The sequence below is a fragment of the Drosophila persimilis genome, unplaced genomic scaffold (genome assembly GCF_003286085.1).
Source record: "Drosophila persimilis strain 14011-0111.01,24,50 unplaced genomic scaffold, DperRS2 tig00000579-arrow-pilon, whole genome shotgun sequence".
Lineage (NCBI taxonomy): Eukaryota > Metazoa > Arthropoda > Insecta > Diptera > Drosophilidae > Drosophila > Drosophila persimilis.
In genome coordinates this window covers 1,265,343-1,292,487 of record NW_020825322.1, presented here as the reverse complement: position 1 = coordinate 1,292,487, position 27,145 = coordinate 1,265,343, and the positions used below count along the sequence as shown (strand labels likewise).

At 42.2% G+C, this 27,145-nt stretch overlaps 2 protein-coding genes across 2 annotated transcripts; both read left to right on the top strand.

The window, feature by feature from the left end:
• Nucleotides 1-346: 346 nt before the first annotated feature.
• Nucleotides 347-2,769, top strand: LOC113566141 (mucin-2-like; the record flags this gene model as incomplete). The annotated part of the gene is made up of 2 exons (XM_026990458.1): nucleotides 347-356; nucleotides 419-2,769. Coding segments are annotated over exons 1-2 (2,361 nt in total), but the record flags the coding sequence as incomplete, so codon positions are not given.
• An 87-nt stretch (nucleotides 2,770-2,856) lies between these two features.
• Nucleotides 2,857-3,604, top strand: LOC113566140 (salivary glue protein Sgs-3; the record flags this gene model as incomplete). Its single annotated transcript, XM_026990457.1, has 1 exon — nucleotides 2,857-3,604. A coding segment is annotated over one exon (546 nt), but the record flags the coding sequence as incomplete, so codon positions are not given.
• Between the last annotated feature and the right edge of the window lie 23,541 nt (nucleotides 3,605-27,145).

Sequence of the window (27,145 nt, the reverse complement as noted above, 5' to 3'; positions counted from 1 at the left end):
GCACAATGGGACTGACACAGCAGTTAGCAACCATTATCTATGGGGTGTGGAGAACAGTTCACGTCGAATATTCTTTATCTTTCGCTGCTGTTTGTGTAGTCCCACGAATCCTTACATATCTGAACTGCAAGTATTTCGCTTAATTTGTTGAATGCACCCGCCAGATCGTGGACCATGTACCACTTGACAATTTTCAAGAGCCTCCGGTCAGCGATAAGATCACAGCCTGAGAAAACTGGTATATAAGCCCCACCAGATGGCGTTGCCAATGCAGTCCAACCATTATCTCTCGGCGGAGAAGAAGAAACTTCAGTAGAGGAACCATTAACACGGAAAAAGTTCTAAAATGAGAGTTTGTGAGTAGCTCCCGGAAGCACCCGCTGATAACCGACTCTGATTGTATTCCACTTTCATGCAGTCAACTTGCTGCTGATTGGAGTTTTGATTGCGTTGTGTGCCAGCGCGGAATCGGTGAGTGCTCACCCTCCTAAGGACGAGCCCAGGCCCGAGCCATGTGACACCACGACGAGGCCACCCTGTGAACGGGCGACGACAACAACCACCCTCGATCCACCCTGTAAAAGAACTACCACAACGGAAACGCCATGCACCACAACTAAGGAAACACCCCCCTGTGCACGATCAACTACAACAACGACACCCTCTGAACCAACAACCACCACAACGACAACACCCTGTGACACAACGACAACAACTACTACAACGACAACAACAACCACAACAACTACGACGACAACCACAACAACGACGCCTACCACAACAACCACAACAACTACTACGACAACAACTACGACGACAACCACTACTACACCAACGACGACAACAACCACTACAATAACAGCAACACCCTGCGAGCCAACCACCACAACAACGACAACAACTACTACGACAACCACAACGACCACTACCACAGAAAGTACCTGTGACACAGCCACAACAACGACGACAACCACAACAACAACAACTACAACGATAACCACTACTACAACAACAACGACAACAACAACAACAACAACAACAACGACGACAACAACAACAACAACGACGACAACAACGACGACAACAACGCCCTGTGACACAACCCCCACCACAACGACAACAACGACAACTACTACGACGACAACCACAACAACGACGACAACGACAACCACTACAACAAGACCCTGTGACGCACCCACAACAACAACAACCACTACTACACCAACAACGACAACAACAACGACGACGACAACAACTACGACAACAACAACTACTACGCCAACAACGACAACGACAACAACAACCACAACTACATCAACACCCTGTGACACACCCACAACAACAACAACCACTACTACACCAACAACGACAACAACAACGACGACAACAACCACTACAACAACGACAACGACAACTACGACAACAACAACAGCTACGACAACAACAACTACTACACCAACAACGACAACAACAACGACGACAACAACCACTACAACAACGACAACTACGACAACAACAACAGCTACGACAACAACAACTACTACACCAACAACGACAACGACAACAACAACCACAACTACAGCAACACCCTGTGACACACCCACAACAACAACACCTACGACAACAACCACTACTACACCAACAACGACAACTACAACGACGACAACCACAACAACCACTACCACAGAATGTACCTGTGACACAGCCACAACAACGACGACAGCCACAACAACGTCGACAACCACAACCACAACAACAACAACTACAACGACAACCACTACTACAACAACAACGACGACAACAACGCCCTGTGACACAACCCCCACCACAACGACAACAACGCCCTGCGACACAACCCCCACCACAACGACAACAACGACAACTACTACGGCGACAACCACAACAACGACGACAGCGACAACCACTACAACAACACCCTGTGACACACCCACAACAACAACACCTCCGACAACAACCACTACTACACCAAGAACGACACCAACAACGACAACAACCACTACAACAACGACAACGACAACAACAACCACAGCTACAACACCATCCTGTGACACACCCACAACAACAACCACTACTACACCAACAACGACAACAACAACGACGACAACAACCACTACAACAACGACAACGACAACTACGACAACAACAACAACTACGACAACAACAACTACTACACCAACAACGACAACGACAACAACAACCACAACTACAACAACACCCTGTGACACACCCACAACAACAACACCTACGACAACAACCACTACAACACCAACAACGACAACGACAACTACGACAACAACAACAACTACGACAACAACAACTACTACACCAACAACGACAACGACAACAACAGCCACAACTACAACAACACCCTGTGACACACCCACAACAACAACGCCTACGACAACAACCACTACAACACCAACAACGACAACAACACCTACGACAACAACCACTACAACAACGACAACTACGACAACAACACCTACGACAACAACAACTACTACACCAACAACGACAACGACAACAGCAACCACAACTACAACAACACCGACAACAACTACGACGACAACCACTACTACAACAACGACGGCAACAACCACTACAACAACAACAACTACGACGACAACCACTACAACAACACCCTGTGACACAACGCCAACAACAACAGCTACGACGCCAACCACTACTACCACAACGACGACATCAACCACTACAACAACAGCCTGTGACACAACAACGACTACAACAACAACCACAACAACTACTACACCTTGTGACACAACAACATCCACAACAAAAACCACTACTACAACGACGACATCCTGTGAAACAGCAACTACAACGACGACTACAACACGCCAACCATGTACAACAACAAGGCCACCCTGTACTTCAACAAGGCCCCCATGTACCACAACAAGGCCACCCTGTACTACAACAAGACCCCCTTGTACAACAACAAGGCCACCATGTACAACAACACCGACTCCATGTACGGAACCAACCACCACTCCGTGCCCCACACCAGCCCCAACGAAGGACCCTGCCTCACACGATAAAGGCAACACCGGCAACAACGCACATACCAATACTGTCAACAACGCAAATACCAACACTGGCAACAAAGCAAATACCAACACCGACAACAACCAAAATACCGGGAACGTGGCTCTTGTTCAGATTCTGATCTCCCGGCGTGACTGTCGCGGCAAGGACGAAGGTACCTATCTGGCCGACAGACGCCATTGTCGCCACTACTACGTGTGCGAAGGGCAGAGATCAAGGCGCCAGAACTGTCCTCAAGGACAGTGGTTCGATCGTGCGCTGAAAACTTGTCGTCAAAGCAGCGAGGTTACCAATTGCCTGGCTATGCGCAATTAGGAATTCAGATATTCCAGATTGAATTGAAATGGAAATGAAAATTAAAATGATCCGCAATCAACCCTTCTATCGCGCGTAAGCTATCTACATATGTGTATTCCAAATTTGTACAAGTCCAACCATAATATTTCAATAGACCTGCAATGTATTCGATTAAGTATCAATGAAACTAAAGCAATACGTATGTTCATATATTTTGAAAGCAATAAACTAATTTTTCATAGCCATCAAAGGATTAGTGTGTCTTCCATGAAATGGAATAGCTCACGCTCAGTCACGGGGGACAAAAACACACGTGGATCAGTACTTACTCGACTTCTTGGTTAGGCTGCCGTATAAAATGACAATGCATCTACATATCCAAAGTCACCTACAAAGTACTTTCAACTGTACATTCAACCTGTTACCAAAGAGAAGCGGCCGCTAGTCCTTTGGACATATGACCGCCGTTTCAAAAATGATTGCTTCTGCCCCCAACACAGACGATAATAGATTTATGACATGGACTAAGCTTTTGAAAGAATAATATTCGACTGTTAGCCACAATTAGAAAGTTGGCACAACAAAGTCAGCCCATTTTCAGATTTCTTCGGCAAGATGTTCCACAATGGGAATAACACAGCAGTCAGCAAAGATTACACAGCCCTTAAAACAAAAAAATTGTCGTGCTGCTGACCATATCCCTATGTATTTTGTGGCCTGAACACGAATCCAGGGTCACTTTTTCTCCATGACGTCAGGTTTCTTTTTCTAACCTCAAATAGAGGATTTGCTTGAAACTCGTCACTCCGGGGCTTTCGGGGTTAATAATTACGATTTTTAAATCAGCTTTCCAAAATTCAAAATGGCGGATCAAACAAGGCCGGATTTACTTAAGCCGAATAGCTCCCCGGCCTTGCTACATCTAAATTTTCCACCTTTGAATAGATCTTTTTAAGAGAAAACAACTCGATACATCTCGAAACACGAAAACTAACATCAAATTCGTAATCAGCGACCGTAATCAGTTTCCACCATGTTTCGACCAGATTGGTTTTTTGAGGTAAGAAAAAAAACCTGACGTGGAGCAAATCTTACCTCGGATTCGTGTTGAGGTCCTCAAAATACATAGGGATATGATGCTCTGGACAGGCGCGCACGACACTTTTTATACCCGATACTCAAAATGAGTATTGGGGTATATTAGATTTGTGGTAAAAGTGGATGTGTGTAACGTCCAGAAGGAATCGTTTCCGACCCTATAAAGTATATATATTCTTGATCAGCATCAATAGCCGAGTCGATTGAGCCCTGTCTGTCTGTCCGTCCGTCCGTCTGTCCGTCTGTCCGTCTGTCCGTCCCCTTCAGCGCCTAATGCTCAAAGACTATAAGAGCTAGAGCAACGATGTTTTGGATCCAGACTTCTGTGATATGTCACTGCTCCAAAAATATTTCAAAACTTTGCCCCGCCCACTTCCGCCCCCACAAAGGGCGAAAATCTGTGGGATCCACAATTTCGACGATACGAGAAAACTAAAAACGCAGAATCGTAGAAGCTGACTATATCTTCTAGAGTGCAAAATCTGAACCAGATCGTATAATTATTACAGCCAGAATCACGAAAACAATTTCACTCTTTCTCGCTCTGTCTCACTCTAACACACAGGTTTCATGGTCGGTTTTGCCAATTGCAAAATATGAGTTCAAGGATCTCAGAACCTATAAAAGCCAGAGCAACCAAATTTGGTATCCACACTCCTGTGATATCGGACCTTGACCGTTTCCTGTCCAAATTTCGCCACACCCCCTTCCGCCCCCGCAAAGGACGAAAATCTGAGGCAACCACAAATCTCAGAGACTATTAAGGCTAGAGTAACCAAATTTGGTGCACACACTCCTTTAAGATGTCACTATAAAACGTATATCTCAGAATTTCGCCCCACCCCCATCCGCCCCCACAAAGGACGAAAATCTGTTGCATCCACAATATTGCAGATTTGAGAAAACTAAAAACGCAGAATCATAGATAATGACCATATCTATTAGATTGCTGAATCTGGATCAGATCAGACCATTTTTTTAGCCAAAAGGAACAAATCAATTTGCAGTGGCTACGCAGCGCCCGACGTCTCGCTCAGACTGATTTTCTGTCTCTCTCGCACGCACTCTTTGTCGTGTCGTTAAATATTAGCGGCGTCTGCCGGAGGAGAGCCATACTAACTTAGTATCGGGTATAACCGTAGAGTTGCGGTGTCCGCAGCAACTCACAACGTTCCCCCTCGTTTTTTGTGGGGCTGTGGTATCTACGAAGTGAGAAAAACAATTCACTTCGAATATTCTTTATCTTTCGCTGCTGCTTGTCTAGTCCAACGAATCCTTACATATCTGAACTGCAAGTATTTCGCTTAATTTGTTGATTGTACCGGGCAGATCGTGGACCATATACCATGTACCACTTGACACCGTTCAAGTGCCTCCGGTCAGCGATAAGATCAAAGCTTGCGGAAACTGGTATATAAGACCCACCAGAGGGCGTTGCCAATGCAGTCCAACCATTATCACTCGGCGGAGAAGAAGAAACTTCAATAGGGAAACCATTAACACGGAAAAAGTTCTAAAATGAGAGTTTGTGAGTAGCTCCCGGAAGCACCCACTGATAATCGACTCTGATGGTATTCCTCTTTCATGCAGTCAACTTGCTGCTGATTGGAGTTTTGATTGCGTTGTGTGTCAGCGCGGAATCGGTGGGTGCTCACCCTCCTCCTAGCGACGAGCCACCAAGTCCCCCATGTACAACAACAACGCCACCCTGTAGTACACCAAGGCCTCCATGTACAACAACACCACCACCCTGTACTACACCAAGACCCCCATGTACAACAACAAAGCCACCCTGTACTACACCAAGGCCTCCATGTACAACAACAACACCACCCTGTACTACACCAAGACCCCCATGTACAACAACAAGGCCACCCTGTACTACACCAAGGCCTCCATGTACAACAACACCAGCACCCTGTACTACACCAAGGCCTCCATGTACAACAACAAGGCCACCCTGCACCACACCAAGGCCGCCATGCACAACAACAAGGCCACCCTGTACCACACCAAGGCCGCCATGTACAACAACAAGGCCACCCTGTACTACACCAAGGCCCCCATGTACAACAACAAGGCCACCCTGCACCACACCAAGGCCGCCTTGCACAACAACAAGGCCACCCTGTACTACACCAAGGCCCCCATGTACAACAACAAGGCCACCCTGTACTACACCAAGACCCCCATGTACAACAACAAGGCCCCTCTGTACTACACCAAGGCCCCCATGTACAACAACAAGACACCCTTGTACAACAACAAGGCCACCATGTACAACAACACCGACTCCATGTACGGAACCAACCACCACTCCGTGCCCCACACCAGCCCCAACGAAGGCCCCCGCCTCACACGATAAAGGCAACGCCGGCAACAACGCAAATACTAATACTGGCAAAAACGCAAATACCAACACTGGCAAAAAAGCAAATACCAACACCGACAACAACGAAAATACCGAGAACGTGGCTCTTGTTCAGATTCTGATCTCCCGGCGTGACTGTCGCGGCAAGGACGAAGGTACCTATCTGGCCGACAGACGCCATTGTCGCCACTACTACGTGTGCGAAGGGCAGAGATCAAGGCGCCAGAACTGTCCTCAAGGACAGTGGTTCGATCGTGCGCTGAAAACTTGTCGTCAAAGCAGCGAGGTTACCAATTGCCTGGCTATGCGCAATTAGGAATTCATATATTCCAGATTGAATTGAAATGGAAATGAAAATTAAAATGATCCGCAATCAACCCTTCTATCGCGCGTAAGCTATCTACATATGTGTATTCCAAATTTGTACAAGTCCAACCATAATATTTCAATAGACCTGCAATGTATTCGATTAAGTATCAATGAAACTAAAGCAATACGTATGTTCATATATTTTGAAAGCAATAAACTAATTTTTCATAGCCATCAAAGGATTAGTGTGTCTTCCATGGAATGGAATAGCTCACGCTCAGTCACGGGGGACAAAAACACACGTGGATCAGTACTTACTCGACTTCTTGGTTAGGCTGCCGTATAAAATGACAATGCGTCTACATATCCAAAGTCACTTCCGAAGTACTTTCAACTGTACATTCAACCTGTTACGAAAGAGGAGCGGGCGCTAGTCCTTTAGACATATGAACGCCGTTTCAAAAATGATGGCTTCAGCCCCCAAAACAGATTATAATGGATTCATGACATGGACTACGTTTTTAAAACGAAGTTTATCATCGATTACAGAGGACGCAAAACCAAGTCGGAGGCGTTGCAGCGCGACTCGGGCCGTGTTTTTAAGTAAATTAATTTATGCAGCGCCTATAAACGAAACGAAACTAAATATCTTGATGTTCGCTGAGGTTCCGTCAGGTTCTATGTATCATACAGAACATAGTATATAAGATGCAGCGCGTTCTAAATTTAAAGGAGCCCAGGACACCACATAATTTCCTGGATCGGGTGATCGGTGGATAACTCGAGTTATCCCTTCGGGATGGGGACACTCTCTTGTGGATGGAAATGCAGCAGCAGGAAACATTTCAAAAGCTTTTATTTAGTTACGCGAATCTATCAAACTAATAAAAATATAAATATATGTATATATGTACGTGTACATAGAACCAAATCGATTAAGCTGTCTAGCCGACCCCTGGTGGGTCTCACTTTCTCTTGAATGGTCATCAATTTACCCGACAGTAAAATAAGGAAAACTTTCAATCAGCCAAACAAAAATTGCGAAAAAGCAAAACAAGCTCATAAATTTGTCAACACTCTCGACGAGGGTGCCAGCAGTGGGGGCCACCAGAGTGTGCCACAGTTTGGTGCACATCTATATCCCTTTTATAGGCGTCAGCTTTTCGGTCGAGAACTCGAACTCAACAACAGTGCGACAGTTGTGAGTTAGTGTCTGTGGCATTACTACGTCAGGCTATTTATTATGACCCGCGAACCCCTGTTCAGGAACTCGAGAACGGGAGGAGGCAGTCAGTAGTTGTATTTGACAAGGCAAAGAATTTATTTGTCGATAAGCATCCATGATATTCCGCTGTGTGGTAGGCCAATCTGAAATCTCTGAAAGTTACTAAATCAACCAGCGGAAGTGGTGCCGAATGGTTATTCATGTGGTGATGCCCGTTTCAAGTGTGCTCTTTGCTTGGATTGATGTACCTTTGAACTGCGTTTGATGTCTTTTTGAAGCACATACTGTTTGAATTTGACAAACGCTCGATTTCAACTGCAAAGAATTGTATGCATATAAAATCGGCTTAATATTACTTTTATGTACGATGGATATTATTTTAGTTGTCTTATCCTACTTTCTGTCTATTGCTGCTGTGGCAGCTACTTAAAGGGCATTGGGTGGCTGCAGCAGGCATTATCGCGCATCCGATTGTGCTTTATTATGTTCCTCCACACCCTTCACTTTTATGTCGATTTTTAGCGTGTTGCCTTTTCCATCGCTGTCGTTGCGCTTCACCTCGCTTGTTTGCGGCATTTTGCATGCCTTTTTATTATTATTTTTTTTTTTGTTGGTTTTCCTTGTTACTTCTTTTTTTTGGGTCACCAACACAAATCAAAACGTAAAGCGCCGCAGAACGGAGCAGAGTGGAGCATCGCACTGCTCTGCGTCGCTTCAGACTTTTATCATATTTCAGTTGGGCATTGGACCACCAAAAATAAAAAACAACCAACAAAATATCAGCAAGAACGTTAAGTCAAGTTTTCCGACTATGGGATACCCGCTACTCCGGTCAAAACGTGCATAACACTAACTAGCAGCACATGAGTCACAGAACTTATACATCCCTCGAGTAATTCACAAGGATCCATTTTTGAAATCCATGTGTCCTCGGCTTGCAGAAAAGTGTAGTACAGTACGCAGTTTCTGAGATCGAAAGCGCATCCCTCTGGCTTGCAGACTAATCTAGTATACCCTTTCACTGCACGAGTAACGAGGGTACAAAGAAAGAGAGAAATTGAAACAACATGGAAGGACCGCGGCTAAGGATACCGATACCCCATTCCATTACCAGCAAAACGGACCAACGCAATAAAATACACAAAACTTTAAATGCAAAATGGTGGTTTTGTTCCGTTCCGTTCAGCCTTTTGCAAGGACTTGCCGAGCCTTCTCCATTCATTCATATGTTCGTACACATATCCATTTTGCTATGCAGCACAAAGTGGCGAATGAATCGTATTTGCACATTTGGTCAAATATCAAATAATAATAAAAACAAAAATCAAAGCAAAATCAGATTCGATGAGTCGTTAAAGGTTTCATCGTAAAACCTTAAGTATTGCAGCATCTTAATGTTTTTTGAGTGCCACTTGTTGTCTTGGGCCTACTTTGGGTAAACATTAAGTTAAACAAATTAACTAGGAGGTCGTGTGACGGTATGCTTGAAGCGATATTTCGTGATATTTCATTCTATTGAACCTTCGCTGATAAGTTCAATTTTGGAGCTCATGCTCTAACAGCGAATAGATGATATTTTCCAAGTTCCCATTCACTCTAGACAATTCGCAGCCACGTGCACGTTTCAATGCTTTTTCTCACTGCGTGTGGTCGATCTATTGATGTTATCCATCCATACTAGATATATGTACTCATGGAGCATACACACTTCTCAAAGTAACAAGCTCCCATTATCTTGAGGCTTAAATCTAACTAAATAGTTGTTTAATTTACCAAACTACTCAATAATATTGTTTTTATTAATTCCCAAAATAAAAGGGCAACTATCAGCTGCTAATAGCCATGATTAGCAGCAGTTAGAACGTTAGGGCTAATTCTCCTGTATTTTGTTTCGCGTAGTTGCGTTTTTTTTTTGTGAATTTATCTGCAAAACAAAAAACGGTGTGTGTGTAAAGCTAACAAGGGCAATTTGTTTGTTGTCGTTTAATTTATGGGACGTTAAAAGTCGCATTTACAATTGGCCATCGATACCAGACCCCAGCTGCGGTCGATATTCAAGTTTTTGTCGCTTGGGTGCCAGTTTTTGCTGAGTTTTGTGGATAGTTTGTGGTATTCATTAATAATTATATTTTACACTTACCACAGGAATCCCGGCAAACAAAAAGTGCGTATGTTAATCATACGCCATGTTGTTGATCGAATGGTTAATTTATTTTGTTTCTTTCTATTGAATTTCTATGATTTTCCAGCTTGAATTCGCATTGAGTCAACGGATTATTCTGCAAAAGAGTATAAGAGATTTTTCATAAATTATTTGATCTGTAGGAATCAAGATCAATTATAAAAATTAATAACTAAAGAGCGGAGAAGATCCAAAAAATTCCAGGTTCGGAATTCTTGCCCTTGGATGCAGCCCCAGAGGCCGTGCCAGAGTCTTCAATACAAGGAAGGAAATCCTTGGGGCCCTGAAGTTAGTCTTCCTTTAGTTTCATTGCGGGTTTTCCCCGTTTTCACTGCTGGTGTTTTTGGGTTCATTTTGCAGATTGCGCGTTGAATTTTTAATTGCGCTCACAACGAAAAATGCACAAAATTACAGCTAAACTTTAAATTAAACTTGAAAGTGCACGCACATACACGTACACATGCCCATGGGGGTAGTTGAGAGTGAGGCGGAAAACGGAGTTTAGTTTGGCGGGGCTGTGGATGTGGATGTGGCTGTGCTATGGGGGTATTCAGGCCGAAAGTGCCGCACTTTATAACGAGCCCAGCTATTTCAATTATTAATTAATATCTCACACTGGAAAATGGCGCAGACAGACCGACATACAGGCACCGACACACCCTCACCCATACCCACACCCACACCCACACTCGCCTTCATACAGTTACCGTCGAAAGTTTGCCTCCATTTGCAAGTGAAAGTTGGGCGCAAGTAAAGTAGTTTTCGGAGCAATTGAAAAACGTTCAACGGAAAAAGTTTGCGGCGCTCAGTTCATTTTTCCCATTTCCCCTTCGCTGTTGTGGCAACAGCAACGAAAATGCCCACAATTTGGGGAATGAGTATTTGAAATTTTATTTCCTCTCTTTTTTTTTTGCATTTGGTTCACATATTTTCCGAATTCAATTTAACGCAAGACCAAGAATATCAGCTGAAGAAGAAAGGAAGCAAACTTTTGTCGCCTCGTCACAAAAAGCCAAAGGAATTGCACTCTCATGAATCTTTTGAAAGTTATATCGAATCGTTGGATAAACGCCATAAGTCAAGTAAATTTTAACTATTGTAGTTGCTATAAGCAACCTTTAAACAATGGTGCTTTGTTCTCAGATGTTATCGACTGTAGATTTGAGTTTGGAGAATGTCGAATTTGCATTTGTTAATCCTTGTTATACATTCCTTTTCAAATATGTATCTCAAAACAGTTTCAGTCCATCTAGTAATCTTTCGCAGCAGGCTCATTGAACGTGACGACTATTCGAAATCAACAACCAAATTTCAGTAAAATTTTTCCGCCATTTTATTTTAAGATTTAAGATTACAAAAACTCAGAAAAAACCATGGCCCATATTCGAAGACTGAGCGCGAGTGAGCAACACAGGTTCAAGAAGTGGCTGCAGGATCTAGACATCACTCTAAACGACCGCACCCGACGGGATGTCTACTGCAATGTGCCGCCGGTGGCTCGGATATTCAAGAGGAGCCACAAGCGTGTGGACCTGAACTGCTACCCCACAGTTAGCAGCGTAGCACTGCGTCTCAAGAATTGGAGAGTGTTTAATTTCAGAGTTCTAAGAAAGCTGGGCCTATGCCGAGCACCGTGGGAGCTGCAGAACCTCGCCGCTGGCAAAGAAGGGGCCGTTGACTGCCTGCTATACGAACTGATGGAACGTGTGTCCAGGGTCTAAAAAGTAATTATTCCGTACTACAACTATTTAAAATTCTCAATAAGTCTCAAGTGATGATTGCTCAGTGAGGCAGAAACAAGACTCTGGGGCAGAAGAGTCCCGGCTCAAAAATTATCTGCAAATGTGTGGCATTCCAGGAAAGCCATCTACGCATCGAAGGAAATTGAATGGAAAATGATTGCCTAATTAAAGGATATTCCAAGAACCAACAGAACATAAGTGTGCGACAAGTGTGTGTGCATATTGGCAGACACTGTGCCTAACCTTGACAGCACTGGCACACTTCCCTCCCACATGTGTGCGTGTGCCTGTGCCTGTGCCTGTGCGAGTGTCTATGCAGGTTTATAGTCGAATAGAATTGTCAGCGTGTTGGGAAATTCACATCATGTTACAGCTTATTATCGCCAGAGACAGACGGGGACGGGGCGGGGACGTAGATGGAGACGGAGACGCAGACAGAAGCTGATGAAAGGCCGTATAAGCAGTGCAGCATAAAGAGAGGCACAACAGAACAAAACAGAACAGAACCTTAGGAAATGCTAAGAAAAGTGAAAGTGGAAAATTCTATTGCACCTTTAAGATGGTCGGGATGGAGAGCAGAGACATATACATACATATGTATGTATGTAATATATGAAAATAAAAATCGTATAAAATACCAGCAAGGAGAACAGTAGAATATCGTAGCATGGCTACGAATACAGGATACCTATTGCTTCATTTTTTCGATACTTCTTTATGAATGGAATTGCAACAAAACTGTAAGTCTTTCATCGTTCTCCTACTATATAAAATAACTTTATCTTAAACCTTTTTTGAAAATTACAGCACTCCATAACTCAAATTATCTGTGGATGCTGCCGTTTTTTGTTTCTGTCCGCTACTGATGCTCGAATACAGTACACCCCGTCGTCTGTGGGAGTAACAGGTATGGAAAGACAAGAAGACGGCGATGAAGAAGCTGGCAGACATGTTTGCTGCTGCTGCAGTCAGCCCCACGGCAAACACAAATTCTTCGGCAATTTATTATTAGAAAGAGGCAGACGCCACGAGGCGAGGCCAGCCAGCGCCAAGCCGTAGAGTAGGAGGAGAGAGAGAGGGAGAGGTAGAGGAACGGAGAGCAGAAATACTCCTAGAGAAGAGAGACCGACCAGCAGGAGCGACAGACGACCAGAGCGGCAGAGCAGCGACTGCATTGCTCGCAGGGCCATGACAGCTGTTTATGTAGTTGTCGGCAGCAGCTACAACTACAACCACAACTAAGCAGCAGAAGCAGCAGCAGCAGAAGCAGCAACAACCACAAGAGTCGACGAGCGTCGCAAGCACGCGTCTCGGGCAGGGATTTCCAAGCAATCGACCGAATGGCTACCCTGTAAGGTCAACACAGATGAATACCAGCTCTGAGGACGATTGAAACGAATGATTGCGGCTCCCCCCAAGGCTCGATCTAAATTCTTCTGTATAGCAATAAAAAATGTCAAAATTTAAAAAACAACAGGCAAGTCTTCGAATTTTTTGGATCTTAAGCAGTCCGCTCCGTTCATCAGTCATTTCGATCTCTACCAAAACAAGAGCATAGTATTTCCCAGTTCGCATATCCCCGCGGATACCCTGCGGTCTATAAGGAGTAAATATTTTCCATGTTTATTATTATTTTAGAACAACAACATGATAGCCGTATCCGTCGGTGTAAGGGCGTGTGAGTGTGCGTGAGTGATTGGGTTGACTGGGTGGATAAGAGGCGACCCCATGGAGGAGGAGACGGCGCTGGTGGATGGCAATGGTCACACACGCGCCGCCATATGCCTCAAAGTCTCAACCACTCGGTGTGGCTATCGCAGCGACGCTGCCCCGTTGCCTAGTCAATATTTCATTTGGCACTTGAACCAAATTCTTTTAGTTTTCTGCGAAGGTTGACGCCGAAGCTGAAGCTGACGTCAACGTCATCAGAGCAGCAGACTAGCAGAGCAGCAGAGTAGCAGAGCAGCAGAGCAGTAGCCTCGGTGTCAATCAGTCCACCTTTAGTAATGGATTTCGTGTTTATAGATTGTATTTTCGTGTGCGGTTTTGTAATTTCAGCTAATTTCACCAATGGCCAACACAACGGGAACAGACACGGAATTTTAGCGACGAGAACAGTCCCAATCCATACAACCGAAAATGCAGGCAAAAGTGGCCAACAAAAGCTAAATAAATAGCTACAAACACACTAAAAACAACGAGACAATTTCAGCATTTTCTGATGACAATGCAATCTACAATTTAATATTGCAATTTTCGTCGCACAAAGCAGGCAAATAATGGCAAACTATACGCACGCATCGCATATAACAAAAAAAAAAAAAAAAAAAAAGGATAAAGAGAAAAAATTTTAATTTTAAAATTAAATAAAATCATGGGAGCAGAATGTTAGCAAATTTGCAGCGATGCATCGAGATACAACACAAACTCCGTTTGTTTGCCCAGAGGCATGCCACATTCCTACGAGTATTCACCATTTGCCCGTCACTACGAGTACAATATATCGCATTTAATTCCTGTTTGCCTTGGGGAATTACTTTAATTGATCGAAGCCTATGTGTTGGCCACAAAAATGCACCGTAATCCCTGTCAAGCCCCCTCTAGGCATACATATCATATCGCTATTCTATTGTTTTTTTGTGGTCTGATTTGCAGCTAAAGATATCATTCTTTGGTGGTTCTCATTTGTTTAGTTTTGCCAAATCGATTTAATGACTCTCATTTTTGCATATCTTAATTATTCTCTTTAAAGCTCACGTTTAACGATTTAAGGGGGGATATCAAAAAGTAATTTGTCTTAATTTTTATCTTGTCTTGTTGCCCTTTTCGTTCGTTTCCAGAAACATTTACCCAAGTCTTGAACGCATAACCGCAATCAGGTCATATAGCAGCCGGCTCCTATAACAATGTGCAGATGTACTACAATATATGTACATACATATATATTATATATTGTATGTATAGATGTGTACATATATACATGTATTTACATGAGTATTTCCACTTTACATCTTTGGCTTTGTTGTGGCACAAATTTCTGCAGTTGCCGCAAAAAAAAAAGAAGAACAGAACAGAACAGGAAAGAAAAGGAAAAATAAAAAACGCGAACTTAAACCGCAGCAAAGTGGTAAAGATATACTCGTATGCATATAAAAGTTACATATATTAAGGATATATTCTACGGCTATAGACTTTACAAGGCAACCATTTAAGCTCATCATTGCGAGTGTAAACAAAAATAAAAAGCGAAAATCAAATAAAAAACAGAACTTAAGGCTGGCAAAAAGTGAAAGCTTTAGTTTTTCATTCGCTTTCATTCATAAGCGATCTCTTTCTTCTTTCTTTGTTGAAATGGCAATGTTGGTTTTCCATTTTCATGCCATTTTGCATTTTCTTTTCTTTTCTCTTATTTTTTTTTTTTATTATTTTTGGTCAGTTTTTTCTTTGGTGGTGGTGCTGCTCATAATGAAAGCGATTACAAGCCGACAGCAAAGCACGGACGATAATCAGGAGCAGGGTGGGGTCTGGTCTGGATGGAAAAGCGCTCTGAGAAAAATAAGGAATGGAAAGAAGCCATTTCCTCTTTTTCCTCTCCCATTTTCCCTGCCCTGCCACTCTCAGTTTGCTATTTGTAAAGTTGTCGGGTAAATTTATGACATTTATTGAAATCGTTTTTCTCTTTTGGGAGCTTGCTCCCCTCCTTTTTGCCAACTTTTTCTTTTTCTTTTTCTGCTCGCTCTTTTTCTGTTCTGATTAGTTGTATGCGATTGCGTTGATATTGTTAACTGCGTAACACTGCAGTGGCAGTACCCTTTCCGCTTTTCCCAATGGTAATCCCCTCTGACTACAGCTGCAATTAGTTTTACATTCCCTGGGAAAAGTGCTGGAAAATTTAGCACAATGCAAAGGGCTTTCGGGCAGAAATAAACACACAAAAATAAATGAAAATAATATACGGGGATGAATACAAAAGCACAAAAACGACAAACAAATAACAAGAAATCCTCACAAATGAGAGAACCTGTTGCTTTTCCTACAAAAGAGTCAGAGGGTCAGTCGGCCAGGGAGAGGGGGAGGGGGGGTAGCGCTGGCTAGGGGAAGGCATTTAAGCTAACCAAAAAGAGAAAATCCAGAAAGGAAAATCGTTAAAGGAAGTTTGGGTTTAACGGCACAAAAAAAAACTTTTGGCTTAATTTTATTGAAATAAATGGAACAAAAAATTGAAATAAAATTAATCCCCCACCAATTCAGAGAGATAAAAATAAATGACGCTTAAATAATGAAGGGGAAGACTGCATACAAATGTTTAAACAAAAACCAGTTTATTCGGTTATATGTGTGTGTGTATGATGAATCTGCTTTATGCAAATTTAAAGTTGTACGCAAAAACGCACAATAATAGCACACTAGTACATACATATATTGTTGCAGAGAATAATATGATTTTTAATAGATATTTGCATTTCCTGGAAGGAATACAAGTATTTTTTATTTAAATCGAGTGTTTTAAAGCTACATATCTGACTGTAACCTTGGCTGACCCTTATGTCGCGTACAATAAATACTTATAAATTATACAAAATCATAATTAAAGTGACATAAAATAACTTAAATAAATAAAAGTAGAAACAACATGTTCTTGGATTTTTCGTCAGCAAAGGGTTAATTGTTGTCCCTTCCAAGAATGGTGTCAAAGAACAACCCAAATTGAAGAAAAAACTTTACCGCAAACATTTTGTTTGCCTTGCACAAATTTTTTGAGGGAAAAACATGCTCAAGAAGAGGAAAATTATAATGAGAAAAAGAGCGGAAAATGGAAAACAAGATGAATAAGAAATCGACGATGGCGCAAAAAGTGCGTATACTCGACAGCCTTGAGCCACATATGTGGGGCCCAACGGATTGGGATTGGGAGGAGAGCCCCGCCGCCACAGACAAGTCGAACCAGATGAACATAATGCAAAACTTTGGCATCCGACGGAAGAGAAGAGATGTACAAGGGAACGAGAGAGACAGAGAGAGAGAGAGAGAGAGAGTAGTGGAAGTCGAGAGAATTCACTGAGGCGGCGACAAAATAAAGAAAACTTAAAAAAACTTAGTGGGAATCGTCAAAACTAAGTCGACTAGACGAGTGCTCTTTAAGCAGATATGTAAAAAATGCTAGACAGAAGAGACAAAACAAGGGTAACAATCGTTAACAAAAAGGATTAAAGAACAATTCACGGATAAAACTATAATTGCTATCAATATCGGGCTCAATAAATATTAGCAATAATAATAATAATAATAATAATTACCTTTCGTTGACTGGCATTGGGGCATGGCAGCCCTCAGGGGGTTAGGCTTAGCAGAATGCGTAGGAATCTTTCGATAGTCTTGAATGTTCTTCAAAGAAGTTTGTTATAGAGTGTTTCAAGGCTGATATCAGACTGTCACAAAGGCATTTTTTAAGAGAGAAAAGGAATTTCAGCTTATGTCAATCGGAAAAAGAACTATACCCTCAACCGCTAAATGCGTTCTGGGGTATCCAGGGGCAAATCGAAGGAAAACCTTCCTCAAACTTGCCGCTATCAAAATTTGTTGTTTTCTGAGAGGCAAATCTTTTTCAACAACACCGCGCCTATTACGCATGTGTAATAATTTTCATTTTCATTTTTCCGATTTTGTTCCTTATTTTTTTTGTGCTTTTTTTCGATCACAGCTGTGTCGGACAAGCGGCTTGGGGTGGGGGAAAAACTTGGTGGCAGGCGTTTAATTTTTGCTCTTGTTTTTGTTGCCGCCTTTTATTAATGAATTTTCTCTCAATTCTTTTCTTTTCTTCTTTTCTTTGCTTTGCTTCGCTTTGGCTTTTCTATCCTCTGCTGCTTCGCTATGTCGTCTATTTTATGTGTTTCTTTCTCGTTCATTCTGTTCTTGTTTTTTACTATTTGGGCTAGGTCTAAAAATATGTCTGCCAATTCGCTAAGTGGCCCCAAACTTGTCTATATGGGATACACAGAAAATACAGTGCAAATTGCCTAAATGGAACTTGTTTTCAAATACACAAAGACAAAGAATTAATGATTATGATTAATCAAAAATAAACAGAAAAAATTGATAAAAAGACAGGAAATTTGTTTAACAAATCGTACTATTAATTTAAAATCTGATGGCAAGACCCGATGTTTACTGTATAAATGAGGAAGCAGGAATGAGGAAAACCAATATTCATCATAAGAAGTGTATAGAACGAATAACCCATCGAATGTTCAAAAATAGTTTAAGGCATTTGTAAAAAACTACACATCTTTCAATAAAATATGGAAAAATAGTAGCTGTGATTATAAAGAAGACAAGAAAGAAATATACACATAGATACACAATGGACCCGTCTGTTTTTCTATCCTCGTATTTTCCATTTCCCCAAGGCTTAGCTGAAAGGAGCTTCTTCCGGCAATTTTTAATCCAAATTCAAACTCAACTTTAACTCATTAAAACTACATTTTGGGGCCGAGGCTCAAGCTCATTAAATGCAGATTTGATTCTGCTCCAAAAAATGCTGCGTTTTTTTTCCACTTTAAAACTTGATATTGTTGTTGCTTACTCTGGAGATTATTATTATTATTCCATATTTAGCTGAATTTATTGCATATTTGTTTTCTTTTTGGGTGTTTCTCCATTCTGTTATGCTTTGGAAATTGATATTTCTGTGTAAACTAATTAATGTTTTGAAATAATATTGGTTTTCTGTGCTAGAAAAAACATACGATATTCACACTCACACAATTTTTGTTTGAACTTTAAACTTTTTAATTGGTTATTAAAGATATTGTATCTGTATTAAGATATTAGTTTGAACACATATTTTATTTATTTCTTTATTGACATTTGACGAAAAAATTAATGTTTTTCCAAAACCAATTTAATTGAAATTCAAAAACATTTTCCATTTGGGAAAAAATTAATTTTTGTATACTTTTTCTGTTGTTCAGATTCCTTTGAAATGTTGCTATTACATTTCTCGAAGTATATTTATCAATTTTTGGCGCGCATTTCTCCCCAGCCGGCACATTGGTACACTTTTCACACTTTCGAATTTCCACAGACAAAAAATTACAACAAAAACGAAATTATTTTAACCAAAAATATAACTTTTATTTGAATTAACCAAAGTAATATCCTGAGAGGCGCTTTTCACTAGAGTTTTATTTGGATTTTGTGAACGAACCGCGAACGCGATGTTTTTGTTATGCTGTTTCTCAGTTGTTTCTTGAACGTGATTGGGGCACGCGAACCGCTCGAATCGACTCGACGTGTCCGTGCACGTGGCCAACTCGACGTAGACTGAAAGCTTAAGCGTAACGGTATCTGGAATGTGCCACCGCGCTGCATCGAGTCGGTAACTCGACTGTTGCTACTGCTACCGCTGCTGTTGATGCTGCTGCTGCTGCTGCTGCTGATGTTGCTTCCACAGTCACAGCCACAGCCCCTTCCTCCGCCCTTGTTCCTGCCTGCCCCAACGCCCCTACGCCTCCACAGTGGCTGCTTCGGAATCTATCTGCTCCCACTCAATGCTGAGTGAGTGTAAAAGCCGAGCCGAGACGAACGCCACCCGACTGATTGTTTCGTCTGCTCCCGACTATTTTTAGCTCACACGAAATTTCCCCTTAGTCCGAGAGAGACCACTCCATCGAGCCTCAGAGTGTATTAATGTAGGGTGAGGCATTCCCAGAGAGCGCTCCTGAGTGGTTTTACTCGCGCGACACAAGGATTTTGTATAAATTAATAGGGGAATCATTTCAATCAGTGTACGGCAGATACAGCAAGGACCTCGGGAATGACACGGGCAATACCAGATGCATATCCGAGCCCCCGATTCCCACGCCGAGGGGTTACCTTCCTGACTGTAATATTATGTTGTTAATTCGTTATCATCACTTATGCCAGAATATAGAAAACAAACGCAATAATATATAGGCATCACTGGAAAAAGCCAAGAGAAAATTCTGCACACTCGTATGTGTCGAAACGTTTTGAAATGTTCGCGCTTATATTTAAGATTCGTCAGATTGGATGTTTTAGTTGATGTATGGCAGGAAAAATCAATGTGCAAAACTCGAAGGAATATTTGTCAATATTTGGGACAAAAATGGCTAATTTATCAGTGGCCATCACCTGATATAAATACACCCTGCCCACAGAGTGAGAGAGAGAGAGAGAGGGAACAGTAGTGAGAGAACGAGCGTTGAGTGTGTTGTAGATTTTTCTCACTCATTTCCGTAGTCAGTTCCGGCGTCTTCCTGGCCCAAGGAAGTTGTAACCCCACTGACAACGACAACAAAATCCGTATTTTTTTGTTCCTTCTTTTCTTTGCAATATTTTTTTTTTTTTTTTTTTTTGGGTGGTGGGAATGTCAAATGACATTCTGGGATCACAGTCTGAAGAAAACATTTTGAAATATGTTTGGAATGCATTTTCCTGTTGCTGTTTTCCCTTTGGCGGAGGTTTTCCTTTGTTTACCTTTCGTATTCAGACAATTTCAGACCAGAAACTACAGCAGCAGAGATAAGGAAGATATTTAAAAAAAAAAAGTATGAATATTTTTCGGAGACGAAAATGTGGGAAAAATTCAGAGCGATATTTAGGTCTCAGATATTCAGTCATTCAGATTCTTCTTTGAGTATTTGGATTGATAACCAAAACTATTTACAAAATGTCTTCCAGTGCGAAAAACATTCACTTGAGTGTCGAAATAGTAAATATTCAAAGGATTTTTGTACCTTGCTATTTGGGGAATTTACAAATAATCCTAGAGTTGAAAAATGCAAGGGTAATTCTATGAGCTGTCTGATCATTTAATAGATTCAGATATTTGTTATGCTGAAAACATTCACATCAAATCCTTATACATAGCACCTAATTATCCTTTTCTAACAAGTACATATTCCCTCATTCTGCAAGGAACAATCGCAAATAAGAAATGTGTTGTTCCCTTGGCGAGCCAAAACCCACATAAAAGAAACTTCAGGACTGCGTTTTGCATCGGGACTCAGGACAACTGAGACCAGACCAAAAGCATCATTGTATGGCCACTGAATGGGAGATACTGGGCCACGGAGAGGCCACAGCCAGTAGGGGATAGGAAAAGAGCTGGGTTGACAGGAGAAGAGACATTCTTTTGCTTCAATTTTTCCGTCCTATTTTGTCGCTTCCATAGGCCACAGGGCAACAACAGCAACAACAGCAACAACAGCAGCGGCAGCAAAGGCAACGAATGTGGTCAAAGGTTGCTATAGTTACAACCAAATGAGTAGAAGGCCAAGAAGAAGAAAAAGCTACACCCACAACAAGAACAACAAGAACAACAACAAAACCAGAAACAACAAAACCAACGGAGTAACAACGGATAGAACTCTGGCAGCTGTTGCTTGCTTCAATAAGAAATAATTTTGGTTCTCCTCCCACTGCAGCGGTGTCCTGCTCCTCCACTGTGTGTGTGCGGACTTGTGCTTTATTATTTGCCTTTCGAATCTAATGTGTATAATGCCTCTGAGTGTGATTAGTAGCAATGTACGAGCCATAATCATAATGACAAGGATGTGTACGATAACGAGTGTATAACCCAAAGGACGAACGGACGGCGTGCGGCCCAAGAAAAGTTTCAAGCTGGTCTCCAACTTTCGTTCCCCCCCTACCTAATTTATTCGCAATCATTGCTGTTAAGTGCCAATCCAGCACTGCAATTATTAATCAGTAGTCTCCAAGGATTAAAGGACTCGGAAATAGTCCCCACACCAGACCCGACCTTAATTATTTAATACGGGCAGAAGGTACATGCAAATTCAATCCGAACATCTTTTTCTTTTTCCTGCCTTGTCCGTGCCTTTGCCCGTAAAAGCGTCCGTAGTTCTGCGCTTACGTATCCGTATCCGTATTTAGGGACACGCCGTAAATATTCATTTTTGTATCCTTATCATTAGGACTCTCCAAAAGTATACGTCATTTATTTGTGGACAAAGATGCCTGTTATATGGTCTCTCTATAACTATATTATTTCGGGAATTTCCAAGTCCGGAACAGCCCCCAATAAGAGTCGGCAAAACTGTTTCAGTAGCCTCTAAATACTCACAAATAAATATTTTTTTCTACATATGTCCGTATCAATAGTTCCCCCCTTATCATCACTAAGAGATTACTCAAAGAATTCAAGTAAGTCCTTAAGCTAATAGCAAGCCTGAATCCAGATCCCAAAGTAAAAGAAAAAAAAAAAAAAAAAAATGTTCTCAGATTTCTCGATGAAACTTTTCCCAGGGAAATTCTTTTTCTTCTCGTTGGGAGGCTAAACAAGAAAACTTTCGGCTTTTATAGAGCGATAAAATTGTATGCAAAATGTTTGTATGTATAATTAAAATTATATTTCTGATAATTGGTAAACTCGAGACTCATTCCCCACATTGACCATATCCTAAATTCTCTCAAAAGTTTCACCACAAAAAAAAAACAAACCATAGGAACCGCAAAACCGAAAAAAGGACACTCGACTTCATAATGCCATCTATGCTACACACACACAGACACACACAGCACACACCTAGAGACACACCTGGACACTAATACACGGGAAATTCGGAACTGCTTAACTGAAGCATTTTCCAGCTTATGCAATGAAAGCAATGGGCACCTGTCGATGGAAATTCTATGGTGGGCTCGCACACGAGGGGCACCGATGGTGAGGGAAAGGGGGCATGCCATAGGAGGTAAAACGTTGCAACTGACGCAAAACTCTATTATGTTTGCTGAACATGACCGGCGGCCTATTAAAACAACAATGCCAACTACTGTCACATCGAACACCCACCCACCCACCCCCGCATCCCGCACACTCTGCCGCTGGGAAAACTCTGAATTGTTCATTTTTCAGTGCCACCCTCGGCCCCCCTGCATTCCACCCAGAGCAGCCATGTTCAAAATGAACTCTGGCACAATTAAACACCTGAAAATGTTACGGCACAAAAGCTAAAAGACAAATAGATAGGAAGGTTATTTTCGGGAGCAGAACCTTTCAGACCGTTTGGACGTGCCATTTCAAAAATATAATTTAACTCATTTATAGATAAATATATGTAAAAGTAATTCTCCTCTAACGCCACAATCGGTACTCCATGGTTTAGCTTTAAAGCGAAGATTGTCCGAGACTCCAGCGAGTCGTTTTTTTGGCAGTAGTAATACAACTGACATTGGCTGTTCCCGCCATGTCCGAGGTGTGACCGCTGGCCGGAAGGGGCAAACGAGTTGCCTGCCCGCCAGGCACCTCTAGCCTTGGCCCTGGTTCAGTTCCCCGACTTGCCTTAGCATTACCCTTGTCCGGGATAATGCCGTGTCCATTGCTCAGCCAGCACCCTCGAGGTGGGTTCAGCTAGCCGCCAGCCGCAGTATCATTTATTCATATATAATAATCAAATATATTTAATAATCAAAGCAAAACCGCATGCCATAGAACAGATTTTAGTATCTCCCGTATTTGTACGTCACCGGCAGACACTCAGGCGCCACCAGCTTCCAAAGGCCATCCACTTGGTCCACGGTGAGCAGACTGCAGAAGGGGATTTTGCGCATTCTCCCCCATGGAATGAACGGGTTATGGAACAAGTTACTCCTTGGTCAGCCACCTGGCTCCACCTTGATCCTGTGCTGTCCACCTCCGCCCTACTGGAGGCCCTCCAGGTCACTGGCGGAGGTCTAAATGCACCGGAAGGAGGAAGAGCTATAGACATGCCTACAGCAGAGCCTGGCCGATGAGGTTTGCCTGGAAGACACCCACATTGGTCAACGACGAGTCGCTCGTCCAGACAGCTGAGTGGACGCTGAAGGTGTCGTCGGGACGTGGTGGCTGGATCTTGTTCTCGGATATCTTGAACGGATTGAGCTGAAGGGCAGACCCAGGAATAGTCAACACTGCTCTCGGACCTACGGACCCACGGAAAGTACAAAAAACCAGTGACAAATAAGTAAAGATCTTACAAAGAAATAGGGATTAGCGACTGGCCTATGTGTTTATGCTCCATGCTCCTTGATTACTGCAGAGAGGGGATTCCCCTGTTGGATGCGCCTGTATTTTTTGTAATTAAATGTTTTCTGGTCTTAGTCCAGGGCACCGTGCTCTTAGCCAGTGGCGTGGAAATGCAAATTTTTCATTCGAATTTACTAAAGTTTCATGGCGCCATGACACAATAAGACTTAACTCCCTAAACCTCTTATCGCAACGGCTTAAACTAAATATCTTGAACGACACTCGGATTGTAAATCGCTTAATTACATTGGGTTGGAAGAGGGTGAATGGGTAAAGAGGGTGCTGGATAAGTCTTCAGTTTTCGCATCCATTTACTCCATTTAAAAGTTTTTAATATTAATTTTTAATTTTGTCATCGAGTTTCCGAAAGCCGATGACAGTGAAGTTTGAGTGGCTGAATTACCCATAAAACAAAAGAATTTAGCAGAGTCCCCTAAAGCTTTGGAAATGTGCCATGCATCATGATGCGGATATTTTTAAAAGCTGTTTGTTTTAACACAAACTTTAGCAGCAAACAGCAGCAACAAGCAACATTGGATCAGGCCAAGAAGCAGCTGCAGCGGCAGAAGCAAAAAAAGCAAAGCGGAAAACAGCATCAACACTTTTCAGGGGAGTCCCACTATCCCAACGTTGAAATATACAGAGAGAGAGAGAGAGAGAGAGAGGAATGCGCGCAAAGTAAAATAAAAATTTGTATGGAATTGAAAAATTCATAACACGAAAGCCGTGCATAAAAGACAAGCAACAGCAATTTAAGCCAGAAACCAAAACCAGCAACATACACAGAAACAGACACAGACACAGACACAACATTCAACAGCCAGCAGCCAGCAGCCAACAGCGGCAGCCATGGGAACATGCAACAGCAACCACAACAGCAGCAACAATGGCGGTACGAGTGGCATCAGCGCAGCAAGAGCAGCAGGTGGCATAAAACATGTCAGAAAAAGGACTTTTGCCTGTGTCCTGCCCCATTCGAATGTTTTCGGTAGGCAAAGCGGGAAAAGTGGTGCCAAATGAGGGAAAGCGCAAACACCAAGCTAAATAAGAAGGAAAGTCTATCTTCGTTGGCCGAAGCTTCAGATACCCTTGCAGATCTAAGGTACTAAAGAAACAGTACTCCCTGCGTTCGAAAAGCATCAACTCCCTCTGTTAGGGTATGCATATAAAGCGACTTACAAAAGGCTTACAACCAGAGTTGCCACCTGTGCCTGGGGCAAAATCAAAACAAAATGCAAAAACAAAAGAGAGTACTGGAAAACAGAAACCTAAACAATGCGGAAACCGGAGTTTTGGCGAAACAAAAAGGAAGCTTAGAATAGGTATGGCAGCAAGTACCGTCAAAATATTATTATGCACATTTAAAATTTATTAACAAACGCAACACATGTTAGTTTCCTCCCAGGTAATAGTCACGGATTACACTGAATGGGATTTTTATACATATATATTTATGTACGTTACGAGGGTGGAGCTTGAACTTCTGATACGGATACCCTTCCAGATCAGTCGAATATAATATAGCTTTCACATATTGGTTCAGAAATGTAAAGATATAGTCAGCTCTGGGAAAGTCTTCATATACCAAATGTTCCTACCTTTTCGAGAGCTGTGCTCTATGGATGCTGCAAAAGGGGGTGTTAATTGATATTGGAATTTTAGGAATTGCTAATTAAAGGAAATAAGCTAAGCCACTTCCAATGACGGAATAATCAAACGCATACCAATTCACATCAAACTTGGTTTTCATTTGATTCCATTCCCTTTGTCTGACCCTTTGCCATGGGTACCAGCCATCAAAAAAAAAAAAAAACAACAACACAAAAATTGTAAAAATCTAAATAAACAGGCAAATGTGAAAAACAGAACTCACGGAAAAAGGCCCGCTCCAAATAGATTTCTCGGTTAATTTTCGGATGCTTGCCAAGCGGAAACCCTAAACCGAAGTAAAGCTTTTTTGACTGGCAATAAATCGAATTGTCAAATGCGAGGAAAACTTTCAAATATTCAGCAAAAATATTAAATGGAATGAATTAAACAAACTGTGCAAATCTCACCTGTGGTTAGGATGCTGCTTCTCCTGTCTGTTGCTATTGCAGATGTTACACCAACAACATGAGAATCTAACAAACTGGAAGGCTATTGATACCCAGGATACCCTGGCAATAATTTAGCAGGACTCCAAAAACACAAACACAAAATATTCAATTCTATCTTTTATGATTATTCGACTGATATCCAGTACTTAGATACAAGATACTGAAATATAGACCTCCACTTATTCTGTTAAGGTATAAGGTATTAAGGTATATATAGATGGATGGGTACATATAATATATTTACTTCCTTTACATACGTAAACCATACAGCCTCGTACTCACCGTGTACTTGGTACAAAGAAACCAAAATTGGACGTATGAGTGAAAGAAAAGTGTTGCGGACAATCGCAAACAACCGCAATGGACAGGAGAAAGCAGCCCCTGACAGAAACGAAAACCAAACTGCTCAGACACTGTGTCAACAATGTCTGACGAATTGTCAGGAACCGCAAAATGGTGTTGTTGCTAATGTTGTTGCCCAGGCCGGGAGCCGGGTGCCGGGTGCCGGGTGTCGGGTCCATGCCAGATGACAATGTCAACGAGGAGGTACTACGGTGGATAGACAGGATGCCAGTGGGAGCACACAGGACGAACGGAACATTCCCGAACAGAAAAGAATATAACAGGACGGAACGGAGAAACGGAACCCAGCAACAGGATAGTGTGTGGACAATTTGTGGGTGGAA